This window comes from Colletes latitarsis, chromosome 11, assembly GCF_051014445.1.
Source record: "Colletes latitarsis isolate SP2378_abdomen chromosome 11, iyColLati1, whole genome shotgun sequence".
In the NCBI taxonomy this organism is placed as follows: domain Eukaryota; kingdom Metazoa; phylum Arthropoda; class Insecta; order Hymenoptera; family Colletidae; genus Colletes; species Colletes latitarsis.
The window spans coordinates 17,012,515-17,028,567 of NC_135144.1; the positions used below are offsets into that span (position 1 = coordinate 17,012,515).

General features: G+C 37.8%; 1 protein-coding gene across 2 annotated transcripts; it reads left to right on the forward strand.

The window, feature by feature from the left end:
• Positions 1 to 1,870: 1,870 nt before the first annotated feature.
• Spz6 (Spaetzle domain-containing protein 6) lies at positions 1,871 to 15,101 on the forward strand. 2 transcript variants are annotated; one of them, XM_076778468.1, is made up of 8 exons: positions 1,871 to 2,044; positions 7,907 to 8,099; positions 8,232 to 8,349; positions 8,635 to 8,745; positions 9,309 to 9,413; positions 9,543 to 9,809; positions 11,075 to 11,354; positions 12,836 to 15,101. In XM_076778468.1, exons 1-8 carry the CDS (start codon positions 1,871 to 1,873, stop codon positions 12,941 to 12,943), a joined length of 1,356 nt encoding a protein of 451 aa, XP_076634583.1. In that variant the 3' UTR covers positions 12,944 to 15,101. The 2 variants fall into 2 exon arrangements, with proteins under 2 accessions (XP_076634583.1, XP_076634584.1); XM_076778469.1 differs by lacking the exon at positions 1,871 to 2,044 and adding an exon at positions 4,182 to 4,556.
• Positions 15,102 to 16,053: the final 952 nt, after the last annotated feature.

Genomic DNA, 16,053 nt, shown 5'->3' on the forward strand with positions numbered 1-16,053 from the left:
GTTGTACCTAAACCGATATAATACCTTTAAAAGTACAGTTACATATTTTATGTACAAATTATGTACGTATAGACGAAGGCATATATAATTCCCAACGTTTCTTTATTAATTGTCGTGAAAACTGTGCGATTCCCTAACCTAAAATTTTACATTTAGCATCCGTTCCCTCCAAATTTCAATCTTGCAATTAGTGTTATATCGGTTTCGGTACGAGAGACTCCCAGTAAGTATAATAATGAAAATAATACCGGGTTTTGACGTCAACTTGAAAAGAATCTTGAAAATTACAACGTAACCTAGAAACCAGCAAATACGTCGGTATTTCGGAATTTTCGTTTCTATAAAAATTAGGAAGGCACAGCCGAGAGGTACCGGTATTTTCCATTTCGGTATAAATCCCTGGCAATGTTGTATTTTACGCGGGACGAACGTGAACGTAACCAAAGAAGAACAGGGTGAAACAGGATCGTGACCTGTGTCGGTTCGAAATTCGATCCATGGAATTACGTAGCGCGATCCGTGATTCGTTCAAGCTCGTAACGGAAATTCGGCAACCTGTAATTTTTTTTTACGTTCGCTGTTTACTTCCTGGTCGTGCCTCGAATCCGGGAACGGGCAGCGTGTACATGCACACGTGTATACTATTTCGGCGTATTATGTAAATGTGTAAGTTGTACAAACTGTCGAGTGCAATTCTGATTAGGTAACCTATATACGTTGGAATGCGGCGTTCCCGGTTGCTCGCGGGACTTTGAGAGATATCGATCTTCGTTTCAAAAGTGTTTTTGATTTCGGGTGGACGATTAGAATTTCAACGATCGAAAACCAGACAACGTTGTACGTTTCAGTTCTAACGAAATACTTTGCGACTTTGCGGTTATATCTGTTTATTTAATTTACGTTGGACGTACCCGAATTCGAAGGCATTTTTTTTTTCTTTTTTTTTTTTTTTTTTGTTCGGTGCACGTTCGAATCTCGATAGTTTCGGAAACGGTCCGCGCTTACTTTTTAATGTATATTTAACCTTCTGCCAAGCGTAAGGATCCGGGGCGGCGTAGCCCCGCAAGATAATTCGTGCGTTCTTTTCAGTTTTCTGTTTCGTTCGTTTGTTCCGATCGTATTTATTCGGGCGATTGTATTACGCGACGAACGAAACGGGGGAAATATTTTGTACGAGGTACACTCTCGAGAGATAACTGTTTCGATGGAAATTTTAACACGATAGATAAAGGGAACGTTGCGTTTAAGGATAGACCAAAAACTTTCGAAGGAAAGCGGTAATAGTATTTACGCGATTTTAATCGATCGTCGAGATAATGAGAAAAGAAAAAAAAAAAGATATTTGTATATTGTTTGAAACGAGAGTTGCTCGTGGTTACAAAAAAAAAAAAGAATAAAAAAGGAGAAGAAAATTAATACGGTATCTCGGTACCCGATATTGCGCGTTACGATTTCGTAAGATAATTAGGTACTATGAATAAGTAAGGGTGTTAGGTTGGCAGAAACAATATAGTGGTTCGGAAACAAAAAGAGATGAATCGAATTATTCGAAAGAGTAATTTTACTGCGATCGAACGTGTGTAAATTAAGATCGATCGATAGGCAAAAAAATTAGGTACCGAAGGAAATCGATGAGCCGCCATCGCCCTCGCCCCCACCCCTTCAACGAGTGTTTGCATTGAAAAGTAAACGTAATTTCGTTCTGTAATTATTTACTTGTACGATCATTGTAACACTGACACGGGCTGTACATCTTTGCGGCTGACCTCACGTATTCTTTAAATTCACGCATAATTATCGACATAATTATAGATACCTATACGAGTATAGCATTCAAGTAGCAAGTAATAACGATAAAGTAATTAAATAAATGTCATCTATCCTACTAGGCGTCGATACTCTTTTCTGTGTTACACCTTCCGCTCTCATTAGCGAAAATTCCTCGACCGTTTTTCTTACGAAGAAGTTTCACGCCACGGTGCACGTTCCCGAGGACCTAGAAGATACGTACGTAATTCATTGTTGGGTTTTATCGCATTCATGGGTAAGTCGCATGCCTTTTACTCTTATTTTAACCAAACGAATAAAAGAAACACTTCGCCTAGTTCGTTTAAATGTCAAGTTTGTTTTAACTGGGGCAGACGTAATTCGAATCACCTCTGGTTTTATAACCTTCAATGTCGAGTGTCGAAGGAAATACAAAAATTAAGGGCAGAACATTTGAAAAAAACTATCGCGTAAACAATTTTAAATAGAATTTTACTATCGTTTCGAGATTTGTATTCGTATTTCTTTTAACCTTGAGCAAAATAGTTCGTTCTTTGAGAGGTTATGTCTGCAAAGAATTTCCTCGACTACTTAACGCGTAACAACGCTAAAGGAAGTGAAATAACAAAAATTGAAAGCAAAGAACTTGAAACAATTGTTAAATAAATAATTGTTATCGAACGTTAGTGAGTTTCACAACAGTAAAAAGATGATTCGAAAAACTAACTAAATTTTTAGATATTTCCAAAATTACCCAAGCTAGTCTTCGGTCGCATAAATATAAAGTTTATTGAATTTTTTGGAAATTTTTCGTCGTATGTCGTGCAGAGACGAGCAACGTTTTTATCTGAATAAAAAATGAACAATTTGTGTTCATTGCTCATTGAACAAACATATAACTAATCGAATCAAATATTTTCAATCTCCAACGTCGTAAAATAAAAATGAAACATCCGCCCAAAGGGGGATGTATCGAAATTTTCAGGGTTCCGCTGTAACGGTAAATTATAGTAAAGGTTAAGTACACGCAACCACCATGTTAGGAAATACGGGTTTACTAGATTAGTGGTTAACTTTCTAGACCCCGTGCGATATTAGGTCATTCTTACTGTTTCTCGAAACAACGTCGAGGTATACATATATCATCTCTTTTACAAGAGGCTCGACTGCATCGCGAATCAATGACCTGCAGCGCTCCCAAGCGGTGAACCTGATACATTCGTTTATCAATGTCGTAAAGACACGAAGACCAAATTTCTTCGCATCATCCGACGTTCTGTCTTTCCAACGTTTCGCGGTTCTTTCAGGGTAAAAATTTTTACACGAGATGCATTGTGTTTCTTGAATAATTCGAAATTTATCTCTCGTTCTACATTCGATGATTCGTTTAATCGTAGCGGCTGAACGCTGTGTATCTCGTAACGGTCACGAAGCATCTAGATTTGGGAAATAAAAAAATACGGGCTGTTACGCCAATGCGTAGACCGACAGGTTGCCGTTCCACATTCTTCTTTGTACTCGCCCGTGGAAGGATGTTCAATGAGTCGATGGCCTTGACCAACTGCTATAGCGACGTGCATATCCGGAAATGCCACGATCTCGCTTCGCGAGAACCTACGATGCCGAAGGGTCATCTAGCTATCGAATCGCTGCAAAACTATTGAAAATGTTGCATTTGGGAGAAGTTTCGGTACTCTTGTTTAAAATAACTATATTCTAATTAAATTCGTTAAAGGACACCCAGAATTTATAGTGCCATTAAAATTTCGAAAAAGAGTCGGCAGCTCGTGAGCAAACACCGGTCTTCTAACGTCGATCGCGATGTTATTTGGATCGAGAGACGATTGAATTTGTTTTCGACGAATACGATCCTGAAAAAAAGTTCATTCGCGCGTGTAAGTCGAATAACCGTGTACCTTCTCCTTCCAACCCTCGTTGTAGAACAAAACCAGTTCAGAGATTACGTTGTATCTGGAAAGTGACGATTATATTGGAATGCCACGACAGTTACGATCATGACCAACGACTGTTCCGAGAGACGAGGACACAAAGAGCTCGCGTCTTCGTCCGTTACGAGCGTTTCCCGCTATCTTCGCTTCTATCTTCGGCCAGTCATGCGTGCGCATGCGCAACGATCCGTCCGCGCGCAACAGCATAAATACTTTTTTCTTAACCGTGGAAAATCTCGTCTTCGTTTTAATGTTCGTCGAAAAAAGAATAAAACAAATTCACCGATCGCTAAATCTCAACGTAGCACGTAATTCGACGAATAACTTAACCTCAATTTTATCGTTTTTTTTTGTCAGTGTAACCACATATTCTCATTTCGGACTGTAGACAAACGTATAGTAGTGTTTTTCAAAGTGGAAAGGAGGGGGGGGGCTTAGAAGGATGCCTTACGATCTAAAGGAGATACGACGAATATTGTTAATACGACCAAAAGCTAGTTAACGAGGTTGTCTATCGTTTTTATTCGTTGTTCGAGAATAAAATTCGCCCGACTGTGGTTCGTAGCGAATGTTTGAAAGCGCCGAGAGAAACGATGCACACGTATGGGGTTTCTTGGAGTGTGATTCGACGTGGGATGGCTCGCGCGTACCTTTGGTGGTGACGAGCACAGGCAGGTAGCTCCTTATACCATAGCGCGGGTTCAATGTGTTCAGTTTTGCTATGACCGTCGACTGGTCGCGAGACATCCCTGAAACAGGTCTCCAGTTTTGAATCCTGTACGGTTCGTCGTTGCGTCGAAGAAGAAACAGGATACCGCGATGGAGTTTCGAACGTTTATCGTAAGTTGCAAAAGTTATTCGATTCTCTTTTTCTTTATTTTACGACTGTTTTGTTTCTACGTGAATCGCGATTTTTTTTTCAAATTTAATAGAGATACCGAGTAAGTGTGTTCGTTACAGCCACATCAATAATTTTAAATCGCTGCAAAGAATGTAGGTGTAGATCTAGAAGGTACATATTTATTCCTTGATTTTGTATAGGCTCTTGGTGCATACAATCGCACAATAATCCATGCAAATAAGTTTTGTAAAAAATTGGATGTATCTTCAGCGCGTGTAATCTTTTTTAAAACAAATTAATTCCGTGTTGATTTATCCGTAACTTTTCAGTTACACTAGTCGTTAGAATAATCGACGGTTGAATTGGCTGAAGTCTCAATTATGTAATGGACGGTACAATGCTATTAAATTCCGTAATTGAAATACACTGTATAATAATTGGAATAGCACAACCTTGACTTGTAGATAAAAGAACGGGCCTATTAACGTATTATTCGTAGACAGTTGTGGTCGAAACGCACAACTCTTACATGTCTCGATTAAAAATGTCTACTGTTAGCAAACGAACTTTAAATCTTGAATTTGCATAAATCGCAAAATGCGCGGGAATTTTAAATGAAAGGTAAAGGAGAGGGACCCGATAAATTCATTACTCTAATGCTGGAGTTGATGCTTATTATAGAAATGTCCCGTATTCAGTAATCGCTGGGAACCGGTATAAAGTAATACCGTTACGCAAATGCGTAATAAACGTCACGTCGGGAAAAGTAACCTTTTTCGTCTTTTTAAACGCCGAGCGAGACGCGACCCATCGGTCCACGCTCGAGTCAAACGCGCACGCCTTTTCAAAACTCAAAATCGCCAATTTTTTTTATCAAAAAATTAATTAGAAAATTAATCAAAGCTTCGGAAAGTTATTTGGCTCGAGTGTTACAGATTAATTGTAAGATTAATTTTATTTGTGGTGAATAAATCTTGTTGTCGTGCCGTACTTATTTTTATAAACGTATATTATTTTAACCGTAAAAACTGTTATACAGGGTGTTCGGCCATCCCTGGGAAAAATTTTAATGGGAGATTCTAGAGGCCAAAATAAGACGAAAATCAAGAATATCAATTTCTTGACTGAGCCCTCGTTAAAAAGTTATTAACAATTAAATTAAAAAATTTCAAATCGTTCTGGAAAAATTATTTTCGGTTGCGGGGCTCAATTACAATCATTTTTGGTGAATAGACATACCTTCGAAATCCTACCCACTTTCTAGAAAAAAATTCGAGAAGATGTGAAATTTTTCGACGGAAAAAAAAATTTTCAAATCGGTTTAAAAAAATTATTTTCGGTTGCGGAGATCAATTACAATCATTTTTGGTGAATAGACATACCCTCGAAATCCTGCGCATTTTCGAGAAAAAAATTCAATTCGAATGAAACTTTAAACGTTAATAACTTTTTAACGAAGCCGTAATCAACAAATCGGTATTCTTGATTTTCGTCTTATTTTGGCCTCTAGAATCCTCCGTTAAAATTTTTCCCAAGGATGGCTGAACACCCTGTATAATCATGTTTACGATGAAAATAAACAACGCTTGTTAATTCTCGAATCATCGTACTTTTTATTTTTCTCGAGTACGTATTCCAGGTATCGCATATAATGTAGATTCGTTTTGAAATTAATTATAAAATTAATTAAACATTTATGAGGTTACTTAGCAGACGTACGTATTCAAGGCATGCGCTGGTAATTTTACACTTACTTACGGATTAATTATACGGATAATTAATAATTTATTAGGATGTTTTGTTTTATTGCTCCTCTGGATCGAGTAGAAATCTTAATAAAATAAAGATCCTAGAGTTTAGAACTTAGTGAACCTAAAGAGAAAACTCATGGAAATTAATTAATTCGTTCGAGTTATTAGTCTTACATAGACGAATTGATACTAACTTGACATGCAAATAAAAATTATATCACCTATAAACGATGCTTCTGCTAGAACCGTATTTTAATTGTTTAATTCATTGAGCTCGGTTAGCATCGATTTTAGATATTTTCACTATTCAGAACGACTAACGTTCTAAGTTGTTGCAGCATCGAAGCGCCGTGTAACGATGTACAAAATCTCCATGCATTTTTACGTTACCTGCTCGAAGCAAAAACGAAATAACCATTGGTGCTTAGAAAAAGAATTAGTAAAAGCGTTTGATAGACGAAGGTTTCTCAGGTCCAATAATCGTGCTGATTTTTATCCTCGAAATTCCTGAGCGTCAAAGAGCCGAAAGAATGTAACGGCCAGCGAAGCGACGCGTAGTCTTAGTGGGGCAGTCCAACGTGCAAGACTATAGTCTCGAGTATTAATAGTCCACGGAGCGTGGACCGAGTACCGTTAAGGCCGAATACGATACGACGTAACCCTTACTAACGGGGAATGCCTTGTAAGATCGAAACAAGCGTGGAGCTGATGGATCATCGACAAACGCGGTAGACCAAACGATCTACAAGCTTGTCCCTTTCAAGGGAAGGACCCCAACTGTTCGACTTCGATTTTAACGGGTCATTGCACGGTGATAGTATACAGTGTTCGGCCACCCCCGGGAAAAATTTTAATGGGAGATTCTAGAGGTCGAAACTAGACGAAAATCAAGAATATCAATTTCTTGATTGAGGTGTTGTTAAAAAGTTGTTGAAAAATTAAATTAAAAAATTTCAAATCGTTCTGGAAAAATTATTTTCGGTTGCGGGGGTCAATTACAATCATTTTTAGTCAATATATATACCCTCGAAATCCTACGCACTTCCGAGAAAAAAATTTGATTAAGTTGACAAATTTTTCGACAAAATTAAAAAATTTCAAATCATTCTGGAAAAATTATTTTCGGCTGCGGGGGTCAATTACAATCATTTTTAGTCAATATATATACCCTCGAAATCCTACGCACTTCCGAGAAAAAAATTCGAGTAAGTTGACAAATTTTTCGACAAAATTAAAAAATTTCAAATCGTTCTGGAAAAATTATTTTCGGTTGCGGGGGTCAATTACAATCATTTTTAGTCAATATATATACCCTCGAAATCCTACGCGTTTTCGAGAAAAAAATTCGACTATGTGGACAAATTTTTCGACGAAATTAAAAAATTTCAAATCATTCTGGAAAAATTATTTTCGGTTGCGGGGGTCAATTAGAATCATTTTTGGTGATTAGACACATCCCCGAAATTCTATGTACTTTCGAGAAAAAAATTCGAGTAGATGGACAAATTTGTCGACGAAATTAAAGAATTCATAAAGGCTTGGAAGGCCAAGAAAGATACGTAAAAGAGTGCTTTGACAAAAGAAAAGTGACCTTTTAGATGATATTATTGTGCGCGCCGTCTTTCGCCGACGAATTTCACGAAACGAAGCCCACGAAGCTGATCGAAGACGAATCGAACACAGAATCGAACGAGCCACCGGAAGGATATTACGCTTTCATAAAGTCGCCCAATGCCGAACCACCAAAAGTGAGGCCACCGCCTTATATAGACAGCGACAAAGAGTGTTATGGTACGCATTTCAAACTTGTGCCACTTATTTCATCAAGGTCACGTCAAACTCGCGATCCAGACTCCCAATTCTAAATAAAAATACTTCTGCTAGACGTTTGGATCGACGCGTGAATTATGCGAACAATTTCAGATACGGGCAAGCAGGGAAAAGGCTTCGTCTCTGTACACAACATTTGCGGCGACCTGAACAAGGGCTACATCCCACGAAATCCGATGAATCAATACTTCAATGGATCTTCATATCCTTTGTAAGCGTAAAACAATGTCTTTAACGAAACGACCAGAGACAATGCAGAGTCGAGCAAATTTTATTCTCGAATAACGAATAAAATTGTTAGATTCGCGCGTGAACTAACTTCCGAACTGAAATGAGACTAAACGCGATATAATTTTGATAATATTCACCTATTAATATCAATCGTTTATCGTGACTCGTTCAATACTCAAATATAATCCAAATTTTTAATCGGAAGAACCTCACAAATATATTTTGTGAAAAAAAAAATAACAGTTTCACATTCTTCTGTTTGTAGTGCTTTGTTGAAAAATCACACCCTCAAGTTCTTGAGCAAAGCCTTGCCCATACTCAAAACTGACGATTCCTTGCCGAAGGTCGCCACGGTTCAATCATATTCCCAAAATTTGTAAGTACGCATTCATAAACACTTATCACAGTTTTAAGGTTTTCGATAAATGGGAAACTGCAGAATTATTTGTTTTTCGTCGTAATGAAAGCGACGACGTGTTAGAGTTTTAATAGCTTTATTTCAGGACGCCCCGGTATACGTGTATAATTTTATGCGTGAACACGGGTTAAGAAACGTAAGGACAGCGTTTTTTGTGCAATGCAAGCGATAGTGGGGTGGATAGCTGGATGAGTCAGTTGATAAAAATTTCTAGACACGTGCAAAAGTTTTTTTGAGAGAAAAGAGTTTGTTTACTTTGTTTCGTATTACGATATATTTGTAACCTACCTGTTACCTTAAGGTGAAGAAATCCCCCAATTCTCCAACACTCTCGATTATGCGGTCGACCCTCGTCCTTGTCAGAATAATCGAAGGACCTGTTGCATGAAATTTTCTAGAATGTTACCTCAAAGAGGACCACGCAACGATGACAGAAACATTGATATTCATTGCAATATAAACTTGAGAAAACTTTGACGCATCGTTGGCGGTTGTTATAAAAAAATGTTTCTTCGCCACAGCGTCGAGACTGACGAAAAACGTAGCAGAAACAAACGATCCTCCGAGGAGGTCACCCTGGACTCTCTTCGTAACGGACGGAAGTTCTGCGAAAATGGCGAAGGAGTGTAAGTACGAAAACAATGGCGATAATAAAGCGAAATAGAAATTACGGTCGGCAGCTAGTTACGTCAGTTGGAATTTTGTGTTCTCGATCGATTGTATCATCGATCGACCCTGTTCTTTTTATATTCAAGGGTCTGCATGTTGTACAAAGCCATACAAGGCGAACCGCTGGCTACGTCGCCGGTCGAACGACGAGACGAGCCGCCCACCCCCGAATACCGTCAACGAACACCGGCGCAAGAAAAGCCAGAGTACACCGGCCCACCAACTCCTTGCCCAGCCAAAGTGGAGTACGCGACGCCCGTGTTCGCCAAGAACTATCAAGGAGTATGGCGTTACGTGGTCCAGATCCCTTACGAGGGTTACTTCACGCAGACCATCGAAGTCACCAGATGCATGTAAGCCAAATACATTATTGGTTGATTTTTCATAGAAAAAATATGGGTAATTACTTACTTTAGGGGCCAAACCTAACCTAATATAACCTCACTGGATGGTATACAGGCTGTTTGGCCACGCCTGGGAAAAATTTTAATGGGAGATTCTAGAGGCCAAAATAAGACGAAAATCAAGAATACCAATTTGTTGATGGAGGCTTCGTTAAAAAGTTATTAACAATTAAATTCAAAAATTTCCAATCGTTCTGGAAAAATTATTCTCGGTTGCAGAGGTCAATTACAATCATTTTTTGTCATTACACATACCTCCGAAATCCTATCCACTTTCGAGAAAAAAAATCGAGAAGGTGTGAAATTTTACGAAGAAAAAAAAAAATTTCAAATCGTTTTAAAAAAATTATTTTCGGTTGCAGGGGTCAATTACAATCATATTTTGTCATTACACATACCCTCGAAATCTTACGCACTTTCGAGAAAAAAATTCCTTACCGAAAATCTAATTTGGCGCCTAAATTTTTCGACGAAAAAAAAAACTTCGAATCGTTTTGGAAAAATTATTTTCGGTTACGGGGGTCAATTACAATCATATTTTGTCATTACACATACCCTCGAAATCTTACCCACTTTCGAGAAAAAAATTCCTTACCGAAAATCTAATCTGGCGCCTAAATTTTGCGACGAAAAAAAAAAACTTCGAATCGTTTTGGAAAAATTATTTTCGGTTGCAGGGGTCAATTACAATCATATTTTGTTATTACACATATCCTCGAAATCTTACGCACTTTCGAGAAAAAAATTCCTTACCGAAAATCTAATTTGGCGCCTAAATTTTTCGACGAAAAAAAAAACTTCGAATCGTTTTGGAAAAATTATTTTCGGTTACGGGGCTCAATTACAATCATTTTTGGTGAATAGACATACCCCTGAAATCTTGCGCATTTTCGAGAAAAAAATTCAGTACGGCCGGAACATTAAACGTTAATAACTTTTTAACGAAGCCTCCATCAACAAATTGGTATTCTTGATATTCGTCTTAGTTTGGCCTCTAGAATTCTCCATTAAAATTTTTCCCAGCAATGCCGAACACCCTGTATACCATCCAGTGGGATTATATTAGGTTAGGTTTGGCTAGTTAAATATCCCCGTGGCAGTCGGTCATGCGATCGCGTCAAAATCGAAGTCGAGGCCCCTAAAGTAAATAATTACCGAATTTTTTCTAGAAATATGCCGATCGTTTAAATCGTTCGATTCGAATTTATTTTCAGGCAATCGAGGTGTCATTATCTGGACGGTGGTTGTTTGTCGTCGCCGCGGTGGACCAGTCTGCTCGTGGCGGAAATCTTCTACCCGGACACGGTCCTGGAAGAGAACCAGAATTCACGGTTCACCGGGCTCAGAGACACCGCTGGATCGCCCCCGCCCGTTCACGATTTTCAAAACTATCAACAGTACTTGCAGAAACGCGCCGGCGAGAACGAGGCTCGTAACAACGCGGGATCGCAGCAGCATCATTGCGACGGCGTCGATGAGATGGGCTGCTTCCAGGTAATCGACAAACAACTGAAATAACAATAGCTTGTAATCGAAAAGAAAACACGGAATCGAAAAAGGCGCTCTTGAAAGCACGGTTAAAGGCATGCAAATAACGGACAAAACAGAGAAGTCTGGCGGCTGTACGCAAAAAAAATATTTGTTCACGGATATTGTTCCTGGTTCTTTAATTTGAAGAGATTATTTTACTATGCTTTATATATTTGGAGTGTCCTCAACTATACAGGGTGTTCGGCTACCTCTGGGAAAAATTTTAATGGGAGATACTAGAAGCCAAAATAAGACGAAAATCAAGAATATCAATATCTTGACTGAGGCTTCGTTAAAAAGTTATTAAAAAATTTCAAATTATTCTGAAAAAATTATTTTCGGTTACAGGGGTCGATTACAATCACTTTTGGTCATTACACTTACCCCCGAAATCCTACGCATTTTCGAAAAAAAAAATTGAGTATGTGGACAAATTTTTGGACGAAATTAAAAACTTTCACATCATTATAAAAAAATTATTTTTAGCTATAGGGTTAAATTATAATCATTTTTGGTCAATAGACATACCCCCGAAATCGTACCCACTTTCTAAAAAAAAATTCGAGAAGGTGAAATTTTTCGACAAAATTAAAAAATTTCAAATCGTTTTAAAAAAATTATTTTCGGTTGCAGAGGTCAATTGTAATCATTTTTGGTCAATAGACATACCCTCGAAATCCTGCGCATTCTCGAGAAAAAAATTCAGTACGAGCGGAACTTTAAACGTGAATAACTTTTTAACGAAACCTCCATCAACAAATTGGTATTCTTGATTTTTGTCCTATTTTGACCTCTAGAATCTCCCATTACAATTTTTCCCAGGGGTGGCCGAACACCCTGTATATACAATTTTTACTTAAATTACAAGGTTATGCTAAAGGAATCGTCGAAGAGTGCCTGCGATCAGTCGTCTCTCAATTTGGACGAAGTTAGGGCAAACTGTAGATCGTTATCTGTTGGCTGCAGACAGTCTGTCGCAGGTGTTAAGTTTCAATTCTCAGAAACGAACCGAACTATGGATGTTCAACCTTGTACATGCCTGGCCGAATGTAGAAAAGGACAAGAAACGTAGGATAAGAAATAATAACACGATGTGCTTCGTCTTTCCATTGTCTCGTCGATATTTGAGCCAGGATCAGGTTACGCTACGCGTCGTGTTTCATGTTTAAGGGAATCCAGTCTTCGTAGTGGGAATGAATAGCATTTCACTTATCTCAGACTCGACGAACCGTTTTACGTCTGCGTGCCAAAAGCTCACTAATTTTATTTATCGACTTTCCGACGAGTCGGGCAGTTTTTAATAGGATGAACGATTAATAAAAATTTTGCAGTAGGGAAAACCAGGGCTAGTCGACCAAGTTTGTTTACATATTTAATTTCTCTATGGTCGTGTAAGGCCGATCCAGGGTAAAATTAACATAGATATGTTCGTGGTTATGTTTCAGGTAAGATTGTACTACGATTGGTTCTTGGTGCCGGGTAGCTGCAAATGTTGGCGTCCCGACTACTTCAATCGGTATGTTCGCCGAAGTGGGTCTAACGTTGAGTTGTGATCGTAGCGACGGAAAGGTCAGATCACGGAAACCGTGTCGAGGATGAAAGAAAAAGAGACCGACCGGTTTCGAGTAAATTTCGTTCCGATATCCAAGTGAAACGCGAGACGCTTTAAAAGTTTACACGCGATCGCTGAACATCAGACTGTCGTGTTACTTTTAATAACGATAAATCTTTTCCAATTCGTACGTAATGTTCGAAGAAACGGTCGATAAGCCTCACGTAGAAATACGAGTATCGGTTATTTTTTTGAGCTTGACTATTTCTGTTGATTACGATTATAGTTACAGATTGCGGTTGATAAGAATTTATAATAGAAAATTACGGTTAGAATTACAGAATGTAATCGTAATCGTAATCCGTAGCAATTACACATTGTAATTCTATTCGAGTCGCACGATTAACGATTACAAAACATAACCACAAATCGCAATTGCAGCAATCGATCGCGTAACAAATTACAATAATTGTAATTGTTGAATAACCAACTCTGTTTCCGTGTAACATTCGAAAGACTAATTTTCTCACTGCTGACTTATTAGGCGTAATTAATTCGCGATATGCCCGGGAACGGAACGGCCTGGACGCGATTAATATACTAGCTTTAATACGAATATAATACTTAATTGTATTGAATTTGCAACATTGTGCACCTTAAGACTGAAGAAGTACCGTTGTCGTGAGCGCTGTGAAACGCATGCGTATGCATTTTACATCGACGCGCGTTGTTACTAAGTATTTTGTTTTTCTTTTATAATTAATGTTTCCGTGCAAACCGTTTCGCATTTATACAATGCGTTGTTCAATCAATACGATAGAATATACAGGGCGTCCGGCCACCCCTGGGAAAAATTTTAATGGAGGGTTCTAGAGGCCAAAATAAGACGAAAATCAAGAATACCAATTTGTCGATGGAGGTTTCGTCAAAAAGTTATTAATAATTAAATTCAAAAATTGCAAATCGTTCTAAAAAAATTATTTTCGGTTGCGGGGGTCAGTTACAATCATTTTCGGTCATTACACATACCCTCAAATTCCTACGCACTTTCGAGAAAAAAATTCGAATAGCTGGACAAATTTTTCGATAAAATTAAAAAATTTCAAATCATTCTGGAAAAATTATTTTCGGTTGCGGGGGTCAATTACAATCATTTTTGGTGAATAGACATACCCTCAAAATCCTACCCACTTTCTAGAAAAAAATTCGAGAAGATGTAAAATTTCTCGACGGAAAAAAAAAATTTCAAATCGTTCTGGAAAAATTGTTTTCGGTTGCGGGGGTCAATTACAATCATTTTTAGTGAATATACATACCTCCGAAATCTTGCGCATTTTCGAGAAAAAAATTCAATATGGTCGGAACTTTAAGCGTTAATAACTTTTTAACGAAGCCTCCATCGACAAATTGGTATTCTTGATTTTCGTCTTATTTTGGCCTCTAGAATCCCCCATTAAAATTTTTCCCAGCGGTGGCCGAACACCCTGTATAATATTTTATATTTATCGTTGTACTTGTTAATTTCAATATTAATACGAAAATATTGCGGAATTAACTAGAATATGTTATTCGAAAAAGAAGGACGCTCGAAAATAATATTTTCCTGTTACACTGTGTTTGAAATTATTTAATAGCATCGAGGATTCGTAGGTGCGATCTTCTTTGTTCAGAAGTCTTGTTATTTCCAAATGACTTTCTCCACGAACATGTTATTCCTTCCATTTAACAAATAAAGCGGAACGTGTGCAAATTGTTTGCACGAATTGTTTATAAAATATTACATCGAAATATTTTATATATATAGTATTTGTAACTTTAAACGCGAACGTTGGAGGATTGTCCACTGACGCGTATACACAATTGAAACTCGTTTCTCAGGGCAAAGTGTGTTTCGTGTTCGTTCGTAAAATGGCATACGTTAAACTTCGAAACTACCCAATGTAAACAAACGTTCTTTCATGTTTATAACGTTACGGTAAACTAACATACAAACTAGCTACATTTTAAGGATATGTATAAAACTGTATTTCTTTTTCCATTTAATTTATTTATCATGTATATTTATAACGCTGGTACCGCGCGGTAAATTTATAATGTAACGAGGAAATTTTTAGACTACGTTCACGTATCTTGTACTATTTTTCGAGATAATACAAACGATTAAATGGTTAATAAACGCTATAACAATAAAATGCATAAAATAATCGTAAGAAAATAATTATTTTTAATTTTTTTAAATAAATACCTCGAACGAATAAATTAACTTTCTATTTGTTCGTTGTGAAATATTCCGTTCTATAATATTTTTCGTTTTATTTAACAGTCGTTTATTCTCTTTTCGTTGTTGAAAATTTTTACCGAAATAATATTTCCTATCTGTATCTTGTTAAAGTACAAACGAAAAATCGATGAAACTAAGCCCCTCCCGTCTCTCCTAATTTGCATACTGAGGGAATTTACGCGAGCTATACGTTTCAGATCTTAGATAATCAAGCTCGCACGCGAAGACATTCGCTATAGTCGACGTATCTTGATTCAACGACACCAAACGCGAACAGGCTCTATAAAGATAAAAAATTTCTAATTTTCGACTAGGAGTTTCAGACTTCAGATATTTCACTTTTGTCCGTTGCTCGTCGCGCTCAAAATTAGGCAAGTTTTATTCCCAAATAACGAATAAAATTGTTACGGCTTCGCTCGTACGAATATTGATTCACGAAAAATTCATTATCAGAGTCTAATTCTACGCGTGACAGTTGGTCTACGAATAAATCGAAAATATGTATTCGTTATTCGTGACTAAAATTTGCCCGACCCTGGTCACGCTGTGCCCGATTTGGTTTTGAAGGTTATGTTACCACGGTATGCGTTTGGCAGTTGGGACGTGCGAGATTTAAATCCGAAGCCGACCCATTGGAAATCGGGAATAGACGAAGGAATCTGTACGGAAAGAAATTTGAACAAACTATTTCGATTAGATGCACGAGGTTCGAAGAAAGTTGCGTGCTACGGAAGTTAAATTGAAAAACGAAACGAGATTTCGTGCGCTGCCGGGCTGATACGCGTTTCACGCAACGATGCACCGTGTGCAAAAACGTCCATAACGCGAGA

What these genes read in the sequence shown, in the direction of transcription:
- Spz6 (XM_076778468.1), top strand. Translation starts at nt 1,871, where the DNA reads ATGTCATCTATCCTACTAGGCGTCGATACTCTTTTCTGTGTTACACCT. An exon ending in CAGCGACAAAGAGTGTTATG is followed by an intron (nt 8,100 to 8,231) that starts GTACGCATTTCA and finishes GAACAATTTCAG; the next exon opens with ATACGGGCAAGCAGGGAAAA. An exon ending in ATCGAAGTCACCAGATGCAT is followed by an intron (nt 9,810 to 11,074) that starts GTAAGCCAAATA and finishes ATTTATTTTCAG; the next exon opens with GCAATCGAGGTGTCATTATC.